This window comes from Perognathus longimembris, chromosome 2 (genome assembly GCF_023159225.1).
Source record: "Perognathus longimembris pacificus isolate PPM17 chromosome 2, ASM2315922v1, whole genome shotgun sequence".
Taxonomy (NCBI): domain Eukaryota; kingdom Metazoa; phylum Chordata; class Mammalia; order Rodentia; family Heteromyidae; genus Perognathus; species Perognathus longimembris.
Genome location: NC_063162.1, coordinates 29122022 through 29142928, shown reverse-complemented (window position 1 = coordinate 29142928; position 20907 = coordinate 29122022). Strand labels below are relative to the sequence as shown.

The following is a 20907-nucleotide window of genomic DNA, read 5'->3' as shown; positions in this document are numbered from 1 at the left end:
TCAGTCAGTTGCGTCCTTCCTGAGTTCCAGGTAGGGTAAAAGGTTCAGAGCCAGGACATATGCAAAAATGGAGGCACAGGGATGCCAAGTTTTCTCCTGCTTTTTACTTTATGGGCCCAGATAGTCAAGTTCTTTTCAGTAAAAGCAGCTTCTACAGAAGTACATGTTATAACCAAAAGTACTTTGTATTTTTAAAGTTACATTGAAAGGGAGAAAAAAAAAGACTCTTTAGGCTTTATTGTTTTACTTCATCTTAAAAGTTATCTAGAATGCTAGATGTAAACAGAGAACGTTGTAATCTCACCACTCAAGAAGCTGAGACAGGAATGTAATAAGATAGACAGATGCACCACAATATTTTTTTATGTTACTGCTTTTACTTGGCCTAGACATTAAAATAATTGGAGGAAGGGGGTGTCTAATGAAAGGTTTCTGTCTCCCTTCCCTACTTGGAGAGTTATTTCTGAGGCTGTCAGGTGGATTTCTGTGCTGCAGAGCCTAAGTGGGATTAGAAGGGTATCCATCCATATAGGAGGTAGTCCAGCATGGGGAGCCAGAGCCTGAGCAAGATGAGGGTAAGAGAGAGGGTAAGAGTGGGTAGGGTACCTTAGTTAGCATCCATGTCTTTTGCAAACTATCCATTTGAAAAAAATGCTGGCTACATTTTGGTTTTTTTGTTTGTTTGTTTGTTTCTGCTAGTCCTGGGGCTTGAACTCAGGGCCTGAGCACTGTCCCTGGCTTCTTTTTGCTCAAGGCTAGCACTCTGCCACTTGAGCCACAGAAACACTTCTGGCTTTTTCTATATATGTGATGCCGAGGAATCGAACCCAGGGCTTCATACGAGGCAAGCACTCTACCACAAGGCCATATTCCCAGCCCTTCATTTTGTTTTGAATCTCCCCCATGAAACTTCTAACAGAATAGGAAGGAAATTTGCTTCATATTCTATAAATAATATAATCAAACTCTTACAGATTTCTCTCGTTGACATGATTATTGGCCAGATTCCTTAAATCTTGCTGTCAATCTGAGTATCAAAGATGAATTTAAACAAATCAGAAAAAGCTTTCTGTGCTATTATTTTGTAGATACTGTAACAGTATGTTTAGACTCATGTCTCATCCTAGTAGAGATTTCTCCATGGACATGAATCTAAATTTAAGTACGTTAAAATAGAGACATCCATATACCAAGAATATGGTGATAATCTCTTACCTATGTCATCATGATTAGCTCTCACTAATGTTGTATTTTAAGTATAACTAAACAATCTCACTGAAAAATCTAACTGGTGTTTCTTTTTTATATTTAGAACAATGTTCTGGAGCTGTGGTCATTATTTGATTTCCTCATGCCAGGATTTTTGGGTACCGAACGCCAGTTTGCTGCTCGATATGGCAAACCTATATTAGCAAGTAGGGATGCTCGAAGTTCCAGCCGAGAACAAGAAGCAGGTATGAAAGAGATACACTAGTCTACGGCCATACCACCCTGAACGCACCTGATCTCCCTGAAAGAGATACACTAGTAATTGCTGTACCAGTGAACATTGTTTATTCTTCTTTTGAAGCCATATTCTCTTATTAATAGGTGTTCTTGCAATGGATGCACTGCACCGCCAGGTCCTGCCATTTCTTTTGAGGAGAATGAAAGAAGATGTTTTACAGGACCTTCCACCTAAAATTATTCAAGACTATTATTGTACTCTCAGTCCTCTCCAGGTTAGATGATTTGTGGTAGTGGTGGGTGGTATGTTTTTAGCAGAATGTTTTGTATCAGGTACAAGTAAAGGGGTTTTAACACTAATCTGTGTTTTACTTCCCCAGGCTTTAGGAATGAATCTTGTTTTGATATGTGGACATGAGTTCAGATGCATGCAGTTTGAATACAGCATTAAAACAAGTCCAGTATCATAGTTGCTTTCCACTATGGATAGTTAACTTGAAAGGGTTGTGAGGGTAGATTAATGAAGAGATATTCTTTTCTTTTATAATCCATGAGAGTTACATGCTAAGACACTGTAGTTGAAGACTGAAACTACTAGTAGCACTGAACATACATACATATATATAGGTTTTATTCTCACCATTAATTGTAGCAACTTTAAAAAAATATTCTGCATTAACTCAACAACTTATAGCCTTTTCCTGAAAGTACATTATATCTTCTCTTTGGCATACACAAATTTCCAGCATCACTAACTCTTGTATTTTAGGACCAATATTGAGTGAAAATAAAATACAGTTTAGCAAGGCATTGAGGTACTATGACAGTTGATCAGTAACAGTGGGAACTAAATAACTAATGAGCAGGTAGTGTATACAACTTGGATGTTCTGTAAAAGGGGAGGTGTGATTCATTTCCCAAGAGGAACAGAATGAGCTGGTACAAGATTTTTATCATACAGAGTGGACATGATTTTAGACATTCTATTTTTTATTTTTTTTCACTTGCTGTTTTCAGGTCACAAATTAAAACTGGATGTGGGAAGCTAGTATAATCCATTGTTTACTAGAGGCAATAGTCTGCCTGTAGGAGATGTCATATCATTTTCACAATAGCATTATAAGTATTGGTAATCTCCGTTTCTGCAAGTAAGGAAGAAAAGCCCAGAAGACTTAACTATAGTTGTTGAGCTAAAATATATTAGGACTGGGTTTCCAATTTTGGTAAAATATTCTGAAATGTTTTGAATATTCTTTTTGCCCTTTTCACAGTTCTGATTTTGTAAATAGAAACTATTACCAGAAAAGTTAATTGTGAGCCTTTCCTTGTATTTTTCTAAGGATGTAAATGGAAACTATTCCTTGCCTTAGTGAGACATAGCTCCTGAGCCCAAATTTTCTAGCTGATTTATAATGGTCAAATGGATAAAAGATTCACAGATACATCCAGAATCTTTTCTTCCTACTCTAGTGTGTAGATAGCTTGTTAGTAGTTCTGATCTTTTGAACTAGAGTTTAGTCTAGAGGCGGAAAGCTTTATAATTCTCTTATACTTCACCTCTGTGGTTCCCCATTCTTTTATTTGCAAAAGTTGGATTAGTATTTCTTGAAAAGAATATTTTAGCAGAATGAGATTTCTACAGTGGATAGAATAAAGAAAAGATGCTATATTTTAAAAAAAAACAGTGGCATCATACTGCTAGGAGTGCTGTAACATAGATATAAAACAAGTAAGCTGGGGGAAGGAAACTCCAGAAGGAAGTGACATTTTAGCTTTGCTTAGCACTCAGGAATTTTTATTCTGATTTTTCTTCTTTAGCTTTCTGGATTTTATTCCTTTTGTGTTATTTAGCATGTATAAAGTAATGTTTTTACCTTAATGACTTCTCTTTTTAGGCTAGCAGTAGCATTCCTTTTGAAATTTGGTATCAATACATTTAAGGAACTTTTCAAATCCTTTATTTGTGAACATTCTTGTTGTCTTTTATTGATAATGTATTTGTGTTCCTGAATTTGTATTTCATCAGCAGAAGCATTGAATCAAGGACTATTTGACTGATATATTCTGCAGCCATACTTAATTTGTTACACATCAATGTAATTATAAAGGAACTTATCAAAATAGATAATCTGGTTTAATTAGTGAATTTTAAGTATCATAATTTGTCTTCATGAGAACTGATTTAATTACTGATTTTGGCCTTGCCACTTAACATTTTGAACAATTGAACATATATATGACTATGTATACACACACACACACAACTTTTTTTATGTGGGCAATGTTACAGGTTCAGCTTTATGAAGATTTTGCTAAGTCTCGTGCCAAGTGTGATGTTGATGAGACTGTTTCTTCAGCTGCACTTTCTGAAGAAACCGAAAAACCAAAGCTTAAAGCTACAGGTCATGTATTCCAGGTATAGATGATAGTCTACTTTAAAAAAAAAAAAGATTTTTATTTATTTATTTTATGGGCAAACCCTTTTCTAGGTTTGTATCAGCTTATGTCATTAGCTAGGTACTGGTGGCTCATACTCAAAATCGTAGCTACTTGAGCCTAAGATGAGGAGGATTGCTATATGAGGCCAACCCAGGCATACATGCAAGACCTCTTATCAACCGTATCTCAGAAGTAACCAGTGCAAAAAGGTGGAGGTGTGGCTCAGCATTGAGCACTCTGCCTAATAAGTGTGAAGTACTAAGTTCAAGCCCGAGTATTTTCCCCCCCAAAAGAAAATATTAAATGAACAAAATATATTTTATATATCATATATTTGTGTATGCGTGAAGTTTTAGAACCAAGAATCTTGCTTTTTCATTAAAAATCTATTGGAGCACCTACCCCATGGGTCAAGGGTGGATAGACATTGGTGCAGCTTATTAGTTGAGCCCTTGCCTAGCATGCATGAACCCCTGGCTTTAGCTTTTTTCCCCCAAGTGCTGAGGACCAAACTCAGGTCTTGTGTTTGCTCACCAAATGCTCTTCCATTAAGCCAAATCCCAACCCCAAGGCCCTGCATCCAAAAAAGAAAAAAAAAATCAGTGCCAAAACACTCTGTTGTAGAAATGAAAAATAGTGAGATAGATATGTAAGAAAAAATAAAGCTGGGCTGGAAATGTGGCTTAGTGGTAGAGTACTTACCTGACATGCATGAGGCCCTGGATTTGATTCCTTAGTACCACATAAAAAATAAAATTAAAAAAAGAAAGAAAAGAAAACTAAAACAGATTAAGATCAGGGAATTAAGAGTATAGGGTAGTTTATGGACACCTCACTGAGAAAGTGATGTTTGAGCAAAGATCTGGAAGGACGATTGATGTGTGCAGATATCCTAGACAGATCCTATCTGGTGGAGGGATTACTAAATAAAAGAGATGACCATGTCAGCTTTTTTTCTTTCTGTCTTGAAATGGTTCACCATAGAATATTACATATTGAAGCATTTTTAATGTGGGAGGAAAAAAAGTGATGGTGAAGATTTGGACTTCTCCCACAATTTTTGTCATAATGTTGAACTGTGTCTGAGCCTTGTCACTGGTGCTTCCTAATTCAAATTCCTGTGCCAAGGGTGAGACCCAAAATGTAAGCCAAGAGAAGAGAGGAGAGGAAGGGAAGGGAGAGAAGGGGAGGGATGTGGAAGAGAAAGGGAAGAAGAGAGGAGAGGAAGAAATTAGTTAAATCAGAGACCCTATAGGGTTCTGTTTCTCAAACAGAATCAATTGAAACAGTCTTAGCTCCACACCCATTCTAGACCTATATTAGAATACTATGTAATTAGAGTAGGGAGAGATTGGCAGATTTATAAGGTCTCCAAGAAACTTGTACTCCCTAAAGTTTGAGAAATCTTTTTAGCTGCATCTGTCTGCATTATCTAGCACTTTGGGAAACAGTTTATCTTTTTTTTTTTTTTTGAAGTCTTGGGCCTTGGACTCAGGGCCTGAGCACTGTCCCTGCCTTTTTTTTTTTTTTTTTGCTCAAGGCTAGCACTCTGCCACTTGAGCCACAGCGCCACTTCTGGCCATTTTCTATATATGTGGTGCTGGGGAATCGAACCCAGGGCTTTATGTATACGAAGCAAGCACTCTTGCCACTAGGCCATATTCCCAGCCCCTATCAGGTACTTGGGAACAGGTTTCTAAAGGAGACATTCTTTTTCCTTCCTTCTGCCCACCCACCCACCAGCACATTGTATTTGTTAGGTAAATGTTGTACTACTGAGCTACATTACAAGCCCAAAACATCCTTTTTGCTACATGAAGCTCATTATCTAGTGGGGGGAGACAGACAAACATTTTTTCTCAACTCACTAATGGCCTTGTAGAGAAATACATATGCTCTAAAAGAATCATAGATGAGACATTTGAACTGATTTTTACCCCCTATTAATTAATAGGGCTTGAATCCAATGCAAGTGCTCTACCACTGGGTACCACCCTGTACTGTTGAATTTTTTATTTTATTTTATTTTATTTTTTTTGCCAGTCCTGGGCCTTGGACTCAGGGCCTGAGCACTGTCCCTGGCTTCTTCCCGCTCAAGGCTAGCACTCTGCCACTTGAGCCACAGCGCCGCTTCTGGCCGTTTTCTGCATATGTGGTGCTGGGGAATCGAACCTAGGGCCTCGTGTATCCGAGGCAGGCACTCTTGCCACTAGGCTATATCCCCAGCCCCCTGAATTTTTATTTTGAGATAGTTTTGCTACGTTGCCCCAGCTGGCCTTAAACTTTACATTCTCCTGCATCTCCCTTCAAACTAGCTAAGATTACAAATGTGTGCCACGATGTCCAGCTGAACTGGTTCTTAAGTTGAAATTTGTCAGGAAAGAATAGGAAATAAAAGGTATTCTAGACAGAATAGCTAGGAAAAGATACAGAAAGATACAAACACGTGTAGTATATGAAATGACTTGGGTTATACCTTTTCATTCTTTTAAAGGCATTACAGTACTTACGTAAACTGTGCAACCATCCAGCATTAGTCTTAACACCTCAGCATCCAGAGTTCAAAAGTACTACTGAAAAACTAGCAGTTCAGAATTCTTCTCTTCATGATATTCAACATGCTCCTAAACTTTCAGCTTTGAAACAAGTATGTATGTCTTTTAAGGGTAAGATATGTCTTCTTGATGTATTATTACATTAGATGAGTTGGCTTTACCCAAAGATTATTTAGGTGTTTACCATTTGCTTTTTAAAAATTGGGCTTCTTATATTTTTCTATAAAGGTTTTTTAAAAAATGCATGCCATTTTAACTTTGTTTATGGAGACAAGGTCTCACTATGGAATGCAGATTGGTCTGGAACTCATGACCCCACCTCAGCCTTCCACGTGCTGGAATTCCATGTCTGGCCATATTAACAAGTACCCAACTCCCCTCCCCATTGTAATCTTTAATATATGTTCTCAGTGAACCTGCTTTAAAATGTTTCATGTAAAATAGCCAAGAGAACATGAGGCCCTGATTCAAGTCCCAGAACTGGCAAGGGAGGATAGGAGACATAATATTTGTCCTTTTTTGATTGGTTTACTTTCACTTAATGTAATGTTTTTAAGGTTTATCAATTTGTAGCACGTATCAATCCTTCATTCCCTTTTGTGGCTGAATAACAGTTCACTCTGGATGTGCCACCTTTTGTCTTTTTATGGGTTACCTTTTGACCATTGTGAATAGGGAATGCTACAGTGAACATTGGCTTACAAATAGCTGTCTGAATGACCCTTTTTGCTGTTTTACATTCCCACAGGCAGTATACCAAGGTTCCAATTTGTCCACACCCTTGTCAACATGTTTTAGTTTTGTTTTGTTGGGTTATTACCATGTTAATAAGTATGACACTTTTTATTCTGGGTTTTATTTGCTCTTCTACAGTGACTAATGTTGAGTTTGTTGGCTGTTGGTTTGTTGGCTTTGAAAAAATGCCTATATAAGTCCTTTATTTTTTGAGTGAACTCTGTTTTGTATAAGTTCATCATATTCTGAATAGTAAGCACTTAATGATATATGATTTGCAAATATTTTCTGCCTTTCTAAAGGTTGTCTCCCATACTTCCTTTTCTGATTGTAACTGGCATCCTAATACTTGAGCCTTGCCTCAGACGAGGCTTTTAGCTGGTTAATTGGAGATAAGTCGGTGTCAGATTTGTCTGTCCTGGTTGGCTTTGAACCTGGATTCTCAGATCTCAGTCTCCTGAGTAACTAGGATTATAAGCATGAGCAACCAACACCACGCTTGCTAATGTTTACTTTCTTGATAATGTTTTTTATTTAAAAGTTTAGAGTAAATCAAACAATTTTGAGAACCAAAATAATAACACTGTTTAGTTCTAATTCATCTTAAAAAACAACAACTAGACTTTAGAAATTGAGTTAACTGGCAGTATTCTGTGCTAAATCTCATGGAGAATAACTAGTGTATGAAGATTTTAGATTTGATATAGGTTAATATAAATTACTGTAATAATATCTATATAACAATATATGTATATATGTATACATGCAAACGTGTCTATATTACTAAATGTAAAATAATGAACTGTCATACAAAATGGAAGAATAACTTTTAGATAGGCTTGGATATAGAATAATTCTTTATTTGACCAAACTATACTATAGATGTGTATATAAAATGTATATAATTTTCTTTATTTTATAAACAGATATCAGATATGCTTATTTAAACAACAACTGGTACAGGGCACTGGTGGTTCACATTTGTAATCCTGTCTACTCAGGAGGCTGAAATCTGAGGATCACGGTTCAAAGCCAACCCAGACAGGAAAGTCCTTGAAATTCTTATCTCCAATTAACCACTAAAAAGATAAAGTGGAGCTGTAGCTCAAATGGTAGAGTACTAGCCTTGAGCAAAAAAGAGCTCAGAGACAGAGCCCAGACCCTGAGTTGAAGCCCCAGGATTGACACTGGTTATAAATTTCACTTATATTTGAATTACACATGTGTAAGTTTTCTTTTCAGGTTACAAGTTAATTTAACTTTTTCTTGGCATAGAAATGTTTGTCACAGTGAGACTGGTTATCTGTTTTTATTGAATACCTGTGTAATGACCTTTTATTCCCTAAGCTGCTATTGGACTGTGGTTTGGGAAATGGCAGCACTTCAGAGAGTGGCACAGAGTCTGTTGTGGCCCAGCACAGAATACTGATCTTCTGTCAGCTTAAAAGCATGCTTGATATAGTAGAACATGATCTGCTCAAACCTCACTTGCCCTCTGTCACTTATTTGAGATTAGATGGCAGCATACCTCCTGGTCAGAGGCATTCAATTGTTTCCCGGTAAGTAGTTCCCAGACTGTTACTATAAATCAAGCTTAGTCAATTTATTAGTACTTATATTATTAAAGTTTGCCTTATGAGTCTGCAAGAAAATACACTTCAACCCAAATATATACTTCAACCCAAATAAAGCTCCTTCTCAATATAGAACTATAGAAATGCAGTGTGACAAATTGTTTAGAAAATAAGTATGCTTATATTAGGAAAGGACTCTGAAAAACATGAAAGAAATATAAGGTAACTACTTTGCCCCTACTGTTATTATGGGGCTAAGGTAGAAGCAAACAAGCAGCTTGACTAAAAATTTCCATCCTGTTTCTCTTCTAAGAACAAGTTAGAACCAGCCCATATAGGAAGTAGAACTGGATGTGGTCTGTAACCTCTTCTTCAGGAGTCGTTGTCCTAAAACTGCAGATTTCTAGGTTTAGTTCCAGTGTGTTCACTTCAAGAGTAGCATTTCTGATAAGTATCCTTTACAGACTGTTAGGCACAATTCAAGTAGTGACCCATAAAGGGGCTTTGAATACATACAAATCCAGGTTGGACTCCTGATTCTACTTATTTTGGTAGAGTTCCTAGTCCTTTCTAAAATATGAATACATGGCAATACCCTTAGAAACCTGTTGTAAGAAGTAACAATGCACATAAAGTATAAAGCCCACCATTCGGATCATAGTAAGACTATTTTAAATCATTGCTTGGTGGCTGCTCTTTTTAATGTTAGTAATAAGTTTTTTCCAAAATTTCCTAAAAGTGAATAGATGTCCTTTGTATTTTTTAGGATGAGTAAATTTATCAACCCTTCACTTGAATGATGTAAACTGTTTTCACTCTTCTGTACCTATAAATATCCATAGTTGGATTTTGTCTTAATTATACTGTTTCCTTTTACTTTGTAACTTAGACTTCATCTGATGTAAAGTACAACTGGGCTGGCTTTGTTTCTGTTTATGAAATTTCTGATAAGTGCTAAAATGTATTGTTTAAAGATACTTCACATGTAAAAGGAAGATACTTTAATGAAGATACTTTAATGTCATGTGATCACAGAAGTATCTATTCCATGGCTTTTTTTTTTTTTCTTGGACAGTCCTGGGCCTTGGACTCAGGGCCTGAGCACCATCCCTGGCTTCTTCCCGCTCAAGGCTAGCATTCTGCCACCTGAGCCACAGCGCCCCTTCTGGCCATTTTCCATATATGTGGTGCTGGGGAATCGAACCGAGAGCCTCGTGTGTAGGAGGCAAGCACTCTTGCCACTAAGCCATATTCCCAGCCCTGTTCCATGGCTTTTTTTTTTTTTTTTGCCAGTCCTGGGCCTTTGGACTCAGGGCCTGAGCACTGTCCCTGGCTTCTTCCCGCTCAAGGCTAGCACTCTACCACTTGAGCCACAGCGCCGCTTCTGGCCGTTTTCTGTATATGTGGTGCTGGGGAATCGAACCTAGGGCCTCGTGTATCCGAAGCAGGCACTCTTGCCACTAGGCCATATCCCCAGCCCTGTTCCATGGCTTTTTAAAGTAGTGTTTTAATTTTGGCTCTCTCATTTTTATTAAGCAGTTTTTGTTAGTGAATCCCCAATGAGAAAATGTACTAATTTTATTTTTTTACATCTTTGCTTTCAGGTTTAACAATGATCCATCCATAGATGTTCTGTTACTTACAACTCACGTTGGTGGCCTGGGGCTTAACTTGACAGGCGCTGACACTGTGGTATTTGTGGAGCATGACTGGAATCCTATGCGTGACCTCCAAGCCATGGACCGGGCCCATCGAATTGGGCAGGTAAAAGTCACCTCACAGGTTTCAGCTTGTAAAAATTGTCCCCCCAAACAAAGTCTTCTTTGCAAGTTCTTGCTCTGATGTAAATAAATAATTGTTGTGACATTATATAGGCTCTCTAATTCATGCACTAAATAAGGTACTTGAGACAAGCAAACTTGTGCCGCTGTTACTCCCTAATATTCTGGCGTTTCTGCAAACATTTGAGCCTCTAGGTCAGACAAAATAAAAACCCAAATCCAGTTAGGGTCATAGAGGTATTGGTATGGAAATAGAAGTTCCCTGACTTTAATTTTATATTTTCTTAACTCTTTTTCTCATTCAGAAACGCGTGGTTAATGTTTACCGATTGATAACCAGAGGAACATTGGAAGAAAAAATAATGGGTTTGCAGAAATTCAAGATGAACATAGCAAATACTGTTATTAGCCAAGAGAATTCAAGTCTGCAGAGTATGGGAACAGATCAACTTCTTGATCTATTTACTCTTGATAAGGTAATATACACAATTGTTTTATTGTTAATGAAAGAAGTAAGAGAATTACAAGGGATAGTTTTGTGTCCATATATAACCCTCTGGAAGAATTTTTGTTGCCCAGATTTAAAAAACTCTTTAGTATAGTCTCAACTGTTTGCAATCTTGGGGTTTTGGTTGATATCTCTGGCATCTTGCCTCAAGATTTTTTTCCTTAATTCATTCTTGTTCAAGTTCATGTTTCTGGCCCATTAGCTGTAACCTTAGGCAGATTATCTTCTCTTGGCATCAGTTTTACTACATGGTTATTGAGGGTAAAATACACGTGTCAGCACTTAGAAAAGTGCTCACATAATCAAGTAATAAGTAGTAACCACATCAGTTTCCTTCTAAAAATGGTTTTCAAAAGCCCAAATTAGTCAATTTCCAAATCTTTTTACAGAGATGACCTTTGTCCCAGTTTGGAAGAAACTGAATAACCATGGGTCAGTTAGACACTTACCTTTATTCCTAATGATTAGAAATGATTCCCTCTAACTTTCACTGAAACAGTTATACACAGTCCTCATTTTTCCCCTTCTATTGCTGAAATATTAGTCCTGTTATTAAAAATGAAGTTCAAAACACTTAAAATAATCTTGTATTAGAAACTTGACATTTATCTTAAGTCTCTTCTTTTTCTGGAGGTCATACTGGGCTGGTTAAATGCTCCAGTTCCACTGTTACTAACATTTAGGAACCAGAAAACTCCAGCTAGTTGAAACTGGAGGTTTAGTTACAATACTGACTCCTGTGTGGGTTGGTAAGGTCCACTCCTCTTCCTCCAGCAGAATTTGCTCCTGGATTCTGTGGTTCATTCTTTGGTAGCTTTTTAGCCATTGCCATGAATATTTCATTTACATTCATTGATATTTTAGCTGGTGTCTCCATGAATAATAAACTGTTAGCATCTGCATTGGATTGTGCTTCCCGGAAATAGCGCTTTTGTTTGCTGGGTCAGCCTTGTCTCCTGATGAGGTTATTACAGTGTTAGGACTTGCTTGCCACTGGAGTTCTTTAGCCCAGTTTTTTTGCTCTTGCAAAGGACTCCTCATTTGTGATGTCATCCACAGCTCTGGCTGCTCTGTGGTACACTGGTGCCAGGCTATGGTATCTCATGACCAGCTACTGTATCCCTTATTTCAAACTTTACTCTTAGGTCATCAAGATTAGCTTAGATTAGCTTAGATTAGCATAGATTAGCTTAGAAGAGCAGCCCCAGTGAAATTCTTGAAATTGGCCTTTCACAACACATAGCACTAGACTTCATTTTCTAGCAGCAGATTCTCCCAGTTCAAACTGGCATATTTTATATCCAGAATTTAACCCAATGAGTCTTACCGCTCCTTGATTAGCCATATCCAAATTTGAAAGAAGTCCCTAATTTCACAGTCTAAGTGAACTTCCAGGATGCAAGGTAGCAATTTTTTTTTTCCTTTTGGAGGTAAAGAAACCTGATCAGAGGGCCACAGCATTCCAGGAGTGAAGCCTGGGTGTGGCCTGGAGGACCGATGAGGCTTGGGCGGCAGCGGCCTCTCCCTCGGCACCTCTCACCATACTCTATAGTTTGTTTTTTTTAATTAAAAAACGAGTATTTAACTTGTCTGACTAGTATTATACCTCCACATACACTGTACATGGGAAGACTGAAGACAAGCAAATACAACAAAATTACCAGAGTATTTTGTAATGCTCTTAGAATTCTCTTCAAGTAAAATTAAAAATTAGTAAGGAAAATTATTATAGTTGCAAGAACATAGAATGAATGGACTATGAATAAGTACAGTGTTAGGAGCAAGTGTGATGTTTTAAAGGAAAATATTCTAAAGTTAATTAACTTATTTTTTTTTTTTTGCCAATTTTTCTTAAGGATGGCAAAGCAGAAAAAGCAGACACTTCAACTTCTGGAAAAGCAAGTATGAAATCAATTCTTGAAAATCTGAGTGATCTTTGGGATCAAGAGCAATATGATTCAGAATATAGCCTGGAAAATTTTATGCATTCTCTCAAGTAACTGTCAAATATTGTGACCGCAATTGCTGCTAGTTCAGTTACATTTCTGCTGATATTCAGCAAATTTCTAAGTTTATGGTGAACTTTTAAACTCAATGTGTAAATAGATCTGAAGAATATTCAGCACAATGCTGGCTCTTGTTTCACTGGGGGGAACAAGTTATTCTCATATATTTGCACTGTATTAAATTTAAATGTTAATGTGAAAGTGGTTTAACTTTTACGTGCTGAATAGCTACAGAGCAGAGGAACCAAACCAGGTTTACATGTGCTACTACCAGGAGGTATTCTTATGGGCCGAGCCTCTTCTCTATGGAGTCACTTCGTACAGGATGATATCCATGGGTACTCCGGGGTTCATGTACATTTTTTCTTTAAAATATATAAAGCTTGTTTTTATAATTGATTAAAAATAGAGCTTTTTGTGTAAAAGCCTTAATGAGCCATAATTTTAAGAATAATGACTATGATAGTCAATTTTGGAACATGAAAATGTTAATGAGTTTAAACTAGGCCCTTGTTGAAAACCTTTGTATATTTAATGCAGGTGCATAGTGTTTTTCGAATCTTTAACATCATTTTGTCAACTTTTAAATATAACTGTCTAAATTCAGGTACTGGTATATTTAAGACTACCATAACATCCTACTAGGGTGTTTTTTTTTTATTTATCTAATGGCTAGAATATAGCCAGATTCAAAGAACATGTGTACTCAATAAGTTTCAATCATATATATATATAAATATATATATAATATATTTTGTAACTATGAATGATCCAGTTTTTCATAGGTGGATTTTACACTGTTTAGAATTCCAAAACCTATGGTGAAGACTGTTTATTGTAATGCATGACTGAAACTTAGAGGGCGGTATAACTCCCCTCTTACACATATATACACACAAGCATACATGAATATACATATCTGTATGTGCAGATATGTCTGTCCCACACCCACAGAGGTGCCTGGTTGGGCACTAAAATCATGTAATTATACCAGGCAGCAATAATTGGGCATAATGCTGATTAACTCGTATTACAGAAGCTCAACAGTGAGGGTGGATAGATGTATATAGATATGCATGTATGCATATGTATATATAATTTTATAAATTTCCTACATAAATTAATACATGCCTACATGCATACACATATATGGAATTTATTTGTATATATGTACAGAAAATAAGCATCCCCAAAGTTTGTGTCAGATCATACACTTAAGGCATCAATTTGAAAACCATCAGACCTCAGCTATACAATAACAAGTGTTTTGTTTAAAATGATAAAACTTAAACTGTTCTGCAGCACTTAGACATGGACATGTGTCACGTTTCATTAGCCTTGACAACCATATTGTAACATTCAACCTAGCATTCCACAAGAGAATAAATAAGATTGAAATTGTACAATATATGCAATGGTGTATTATTTTTAGGAAATAATCATTAGAAAGAAACAAGACTGATGATATATGTTCATATACACAGGTTTTCAAAAGCTGAACACTTTTAAAAAAACTTTTGCTATTTCCATAGATGGACTTTAAGGTAGCTCATAGCAATTAATATTTTCTAAGAAGATGTATGAACAATATCATTAAAGATGATAGTAAAGGACACAAGAATTTACACCCTAAAAATTAAAAGGTTATTTTGTACCCCCATATCCCAATTTGAACTTTGGAACTAGATGTAAGATATTTAAGCAAGTAAAATTTAAAAGGTTTAAACTCAGAGTATGTGTGTAGGTTAGTAAAGTATTTAGGGGTTGTCAGAGTGGGAAACGGTGTTTTATTTTTAAAATAACCTTTGTTGTGAAATGCTGAACCGTACATTCCATTTTTCCCAAGTAAAGGAAAATCCATAAACAACTGGCCCAGTCACTTGGCCTTCTAATGGGACCTGCTGTCAGTTTTATGTATGTGATGACACAGATTTCTTTCTTTTTTTTTTTAATGTGCAAGTCTGGGAAATAAAACAAGCATGGTAGAACATTAACACTGTTTTTAACTAAGTAATGGGTTTGTGAATATCCATTGTATTGTTTCCCTTTTTTGTGTGTCTATTATAGAAAATTTAAAAGAGTTAAACTTAATTTATAGATTCAGAGATTATCCATTTTACCACTGGTATTTCCTATGAGAAAATTTTAAGAGTTTGGTGGTCTGGATATTATTGTTCTTTTTCATATATGTTTACACACATACTTATTACACATATACGTATTTATTCCACAAAGATTTCTTTAACCTAAATTTTCAATGGCTTATTAAAATGGTAACACAAAAGAAACTCCTTGACTTTTCCTTGGTACTAAACTGATAGAACCTTATTCCTCTTGATAGTTTATGTAAGCTTATCAGTGGCTCATGCTTGTAATCCTAGCTACTCAGGAGACTGAGATCTAAGGATTGTGGCTCAAAGCCAGCCCAGGCAGGAAATTTGGTGAAACTCTTATCTCTAATACTACTCAGAAAAAGCCGGAAGTGGCACTGTGGCTCAAGTGGTAGAGTGCCAGTCTCTTAAGTACAAAGAGGCTCACGGACATCACCCAGACCCAAAGTTCAAACCCCAAGACTGGCCCCCCCCAAAGAAAATAGCAAGCATTCCATTATATATCCATTCCAAATATTTAATCCCAATATAGTCTTCTGCAGTCACCATCAGTTTCCCATACATGCTTGCTTCAGTGGAATTATGTGAAATTGACTGAGGAAATGTGTTATCAAATGTCAGAAAACTCAGTGTGAATCAATAAAATAAAATTTTGAGTTACATCAATAGAAAATGCCTGGTTGATACTAAGCTCTGTAAGTAGCAGCTCTCATTTGATAAAACTTGCCACATAGAAATGTTTTCTATGAGTCTTGAGAAATTTACTCAAACCAATCAAGTTCTGTTGCATACAGGGGCTAAATCCTAAGACCTTTGTAGAGAAAGACACTTAGTCTTCCCACAAAAACCCCAGTATAATCATGTGGTCTTGGAACCATCCAAATCCAGAAAAAAAGTCTATGAGGAGTCCAACCCAGGTTATACCACAGGTGAATTTAATGATTGGATTATATTAGGAAATACAACTTCTGACATCCTAAAAGCTGCAGATATAAAGTTGACTTGTAAGACTATTTCAGGAAGAAAGATTCTCAGATAAGGTTAAAAGGGGCTGGGGATATGGCCTTGAGCAAAAAGAAGCCAGGGACAGTGCTCAGGCCCTGAGTCCAAGCCCCAGGACTAACCAGGAAAAAAAAAATCAGATAAGGTTAAAAAATTATAGGGCTGGGAATATGGCCTAGTGGCAAGAGTGCTTGCCTTGTATACATGAAAGCCCTGGGTTCGATTCCTCAGCAACATATACAGAAAATGCCAGAAGTGGTGCTGTGGCTCAAGTGGCAGAGTGCTATGAGCAAAAAGAAGCCAGGGACAGTGCTCAGGCCCTGAGTCCAAGGTCCAGGACTGGCAAAATGCAGTCCATCTGTGTGTGTGTGTGTGTGTGTGTGTGTGACATTTGAAGAGAGCTCACACCTATAATCCTAGAGATCTAGGATCTAGGTTAGAAGCTAGACCAAGCAAGCAAATCCAATAGATTCATGTCCAGTCTACCAACAAAAAGCTTGAACTGGAGGCATGACAAGTGGTAGGCTGCCAGCTGTGAGCGCAAAAGATGGAGCATGGCTCATGCCTGTAATCCACTCAGGAGTCAAATCTGGGGATTAGGATTTGAAGCCAGCCCAGGCAGAAAAGTTCTCTAACCATCAAAAAGTCAGAAGTGGAGCTGTGGCTCAAAGTAGTAGAGCACTTGAGCAAAAAAAGCTCAGTGTGAGCTAGGCGCTGGTGGCTCATGCTGTAATCCTAGCTAGCTACTCAGGAGGCTGAGATCTGAGGCTCACAGTTCAAAGCCAGTCCCAGTCCATGAGACTTACCTCCCCAATAAACTACAGAAGTGGTGCTGTGGGTCAAGTGGTAAGAGTGCCTTGAGCACAAAGAGGCTCAGGGACAGTGCTCAGGTACTGAGTTCAGTCCCCCAAACCAACCGAACACAGCATTATGTCTCACTGGGTCTAGCAAAGCTTAAGCTGAAGAGAGTAGTTAATACTGTTTTTGATAACTTATCAAATGTAACCCTTTGAAAAATATCTACATATGAAAACATAAAACAATTGAAGGCGGAGAAAGAGATAGGGAGGGAAGAATAGATATGGAGAGAACTGAGGCCTTCCACTCCAAACCTTATTGTGAACTGATTGTGTTTATGTTATGAAACTACCTACATTTGGGCACATAGAGATAAACTAGTAGAAAATAGGAAAGATCAGGCCAGAGTCACGGCTGATAAAAGAAGAAAATCTAATACTTAATGAGACGTCCAAAAGGACCTATGTCTGATTTTTTTTTGCACACCCCCTGTAATTCAGGTCAGCAGCAAGTTGTCTGGAGTCACACACAATTCCAGATCTCTGCACCTTTCTCCATCTCTCTAGCCACCACTATTGCTCTCACCCTATCTTGCCTCTTCTAGCTTTTAGTGGCTTCTAATTTGCCTTCCAACTTGCCAAATTCTCCAGCGGCTCTCTATCAAATGCAGACCACATCTAAACTCTGCTATATGTTTACAGCCGTCTCTGCGCATCTCATTCACTTTCTCTTTCCATGGCCCATTGTGTTGTCAAGTCACTTGGCCTTTGTTATACCTCAACATGAAACCACAGATGTTTCTGCCTTGGTTTGGGTTCTTATACAAACTGGGTAAATGGTATTATGGGAAGAACACAGTTAAAAACTGCCAATTGGGCAGAGAAGGATTAGCAGCAAGTGTGTGCGTGCATACGCCTGTGTACTTGCCCAGTCGTGCATGCACAGGTGCCAGTCCTTGGGCTTAAACTGAGGCCTGGGCACTGCCCCTGAGTTTTTGTGCTCGAGGCTAGTGTTCTTCCACTTTGAGCTACAGCATCATTTCCAGCTCTTAGGTAATTAATTGGAGCCAGCTGGATAGGCGGCTGGCGGCAGTGACCTGTTCACCGGTGTGACCGCACTGGGCCAGAAACCAACGTGCTGCTTGTGCCCACCTCTGCCCTGCATTTTGTTTTCTGGGGATGCCATTGAGGCTTGCAGAGCAGTGCCCAGGCCAGGCAGGGATTGGCACACGTACAACACGCTGTGTAGGGAGGTCAGGGGAGACCGCTGAGAGGTAGGGAAATGACAAATAGTCAAAAGGTCAACTCAGAAATTCAACCAGAACCAGGAAGTGAGCGCCCAAAAAAAAAAATCAAGCCTTGAGTTTTCTGCCTTGGCCCTCTCCAGATGTTAAAGAGTATAAGCCTTGTAACCCTGGCTACTCTGCAGGCTGAGTTCTGAGGATAAGGGTTTGAAGCCAGCCTGGGCAGAAGAGTGTGAAATTCCAACTCCAATTAATCGGCAGAAGCTGGGCAGGGGGCGGGGCTGCGGTCCAGAGCCACGGGCCGCGCAAGTGCAAGGCCTTGATGGAGTTCAAGCTTCGACCACAGGAGGGGCAAGCTAAGGGAATAGGGCAAAGCTGCCTCGGTGTAAAGGGTTAAAGGACATGTCTGGCAAGTGGAAATCCTGAAACCGCTCCTGTGTTTTGGGTAAGCACAGACTACATCCCCGTGTGTTTGAATAAAACGTCTGGATAATGGACACACAAACCCCAGAACACCACCTGGCCAGGCGTCTAGATAGGAACTCAACACGAAATCCCCGCTGGACAAGCACCGCCATTAGGAGTCTCCGTTTCCTGTGTGGTATGGGCAGGACGTGTTTCTCACTCTCTACTTGATCTTGTTTTACTGAAATCCTGGTTCAACTTATACCTCATGAGACCCCTTGAAATGCTTTTCACTGTGGGTCTTCAGTTCCTGTGATTGCCTGGCATGCAAACTGGGGTGAGGGACCCCCACCCCTTCCCGTTTCCATCACCCAAGTCAAAGTCAACAACACCCTAGAAGGCACCTCACACTCTCTTACTGTTACTTGATCTGAGGGGAATCAAATATTAAGTGCCTTTTTGTGGTTGCCTTTTTTTTTTTTTTTTTTGGTGCTAGGAATGGAACCTGCAGCCTTAGGCATGCTAAGCTTGTGCTCTGTAATGGAGCGACAACCCCAGCCCTCTCTGGGTTATTTTTATCAACAATTTGTGAGATGTCTGTAATGTTGCATGTGCTTGTAGATCTTCATTTTTACTATTTATATGATATTCCATTTTCAAATACAGTATAAATTGCCCATTGCAGGGCATTTGGATAGCTTCATTTGGGGCTATATGCTGCTGTGATCATCATAATGGGTATATGTGTATATATTATTTATCCAGTCCTGGGCTTGAACTCAGGGCCTGAGCACTGGGCTGGCTTCCTTTTGCTCAAGGTTGGTGCTCCACCACTTGAGCCACAGCGCCACTTCCAGCTTTTTCTACATATGTGGTTGGTGCTGAGGAATCGAACCCAAGGCTTCATGCATACAAGGCAAGCACTCTACTGCCAAGCCACATTCCCAGTTCTTTTTTTTATTTCAGTTTTTGTTTTTGAGGCAGCGTTTTGCAGCCCAGGCTGGCGGGGCATTCTCCTGCCTCACAATGCTGGGACTACAGACATGTGCCACCACACACACACACACACACACCACACACACACACCGCGCGCGGCTCATTTTACATATTGCTGTTGGGCACGCACCTATATGTGAAAAGGCTGGACCAAAGGTCATACACACATTCAGCTTCCTTAGAAGTTTTTCAAAATGGCTACAGCACTTATCAAGATCTCCCCTAAGTCATGGCATTTCTAGGCGCTTCGATTTTAGTCTTCCGGGTGGGAATGCATGGGATCTGCAGTTTGCTTTTAATGGCAGATCCCAGCAGGGAGCTTAGGACCCTGAGTTTTTGCAAAGACCCCGGGCACAAACAGCAGCTCGGGGCCGGGACCTGGGCTGGCCCGGGGGTTTATGGAGCCGTTGGCCGGGGCAGCATCCCCGGGCCGTAGTCCTGGGTAATCAGAAGGCGGAGGCACCAGGTGAAGGCCCCGCCAAGGAGGCGGCAATGGCTCGGCTCTAAGGCGAACACAAGAGGACTGGGCGGCTCGGGTGGAGCGCTGGCCCAGCACCAAGAGGTGTAAGCTCCAGAATTTCCTTTGCTGTTGTTGTTGGAGGGGGAGAGGGGATGAAAAGCATTGGGTGAATTCAGGCTGGCCAGGAGGGGAGCAAGTTGGCCCCTCACACTTAGCAGTTGAGCCAAAAGTGTGACAGGAAAAACAAAAACCATAGCAAAAAGTCTGCTTTTCTGGATACCAACACCAGCCGAGACTCCCACGGGTGCCCTCCCTGCCCCGCGCAGTGGGCAGAGGCCGGGCCACCCGTGACCGCCCCCAGAAGGGGCAACACTGCCGCCTCTTATCTCGGGGTTCCTCCCCACTGGAAGACCCTTTAACACGGAGGCCATCCGAGGATGAGGGGTGCGCCCCACGTCCGGCGCGCCATTTCTTTCCCAAGGGAAGCTCCGCCCACGGAGGCGCGGCGCCCTTGCGCATGCGCATGCGCACCCGGCTCGCGAGCCCGGGGTGGCCCTGGGCTCCCGTCAACCCCCAAACTAGGATGGCTGAGGGCGAAGCGTCCCGCGCCCGGGCAGCCCTGCCCGGCTCCTCCGCGCCCCCTCGGGAGCCCGAGACCCCAGGATTCGTGGAAATACGTGTGCCAGGGGGTGGGGGCACCACCCCCAAGCCCTCGTTGTAAAGCTGGGGGCTCCGGGGGTTCTCGGGCCCGGGATGAGCGGGTGCGCTCCCCTGCCCGGCCCGCGCCTGCTCCTCGCTAGGCCCGCGGACCCCGCGGGTGACCTGGGGAGTGCGGGGGAGGCGGCCCC

The 20907-nt window shown here is 39.9% G+C and overlaps 1 protein-coding gene and 1 pseudogene across 1 annotated transcript in view; one reads left to right on the top strand and one right to left on the bottom strand.

Annotated features, from left to right (window-relative positions):
• Btaf1 (B-TFIID TATA-box binding protein associated factor 1) overlaps positions 1 to 14452 on the top strand; it is an 84592-nt gene extending 70140 nt beyond the window's left edge. The window contains exons 31-38 of the mRNA XM_048338693.1: positions 1313 to 1454; positions 1591 to 1721; positions 3737 to 3862; positions 6380 to 6532; positions 8523 to 8734; positions 10354 to 10513; positions 10836 to 11006; positions 12895 to 14452. Of these exons, the coding sequence (XP_048194650.1) occupies positions 1313 to 1454; positions 1591 to 1721; positions 3737 to 3862; positions 6380 to 6532; positions 8523 to 8734; positions 10354 to 10513; positions 10836 to 11006; positions 12895 to 13038 (1239 nt within the window). The 3' untranslated portion in view covers positions 13039 to 14452. The remainder of the gene's footprint in view (positions 1 to 1312; positions 1455 to 1590; positions 1722 to 3736; positions 3863 to 6379; positions 6533 to 8522; positions 8735 to 10353; positions 10514 to 10835; positions 11007 to 12894) is intronic.
• On the bottom strand, positions 11757 to 12516 carry LOC125342160 (annotated as a pseudogene).
• Positions 14453 to 20907: the final 6455 nt, after the last annotated feature.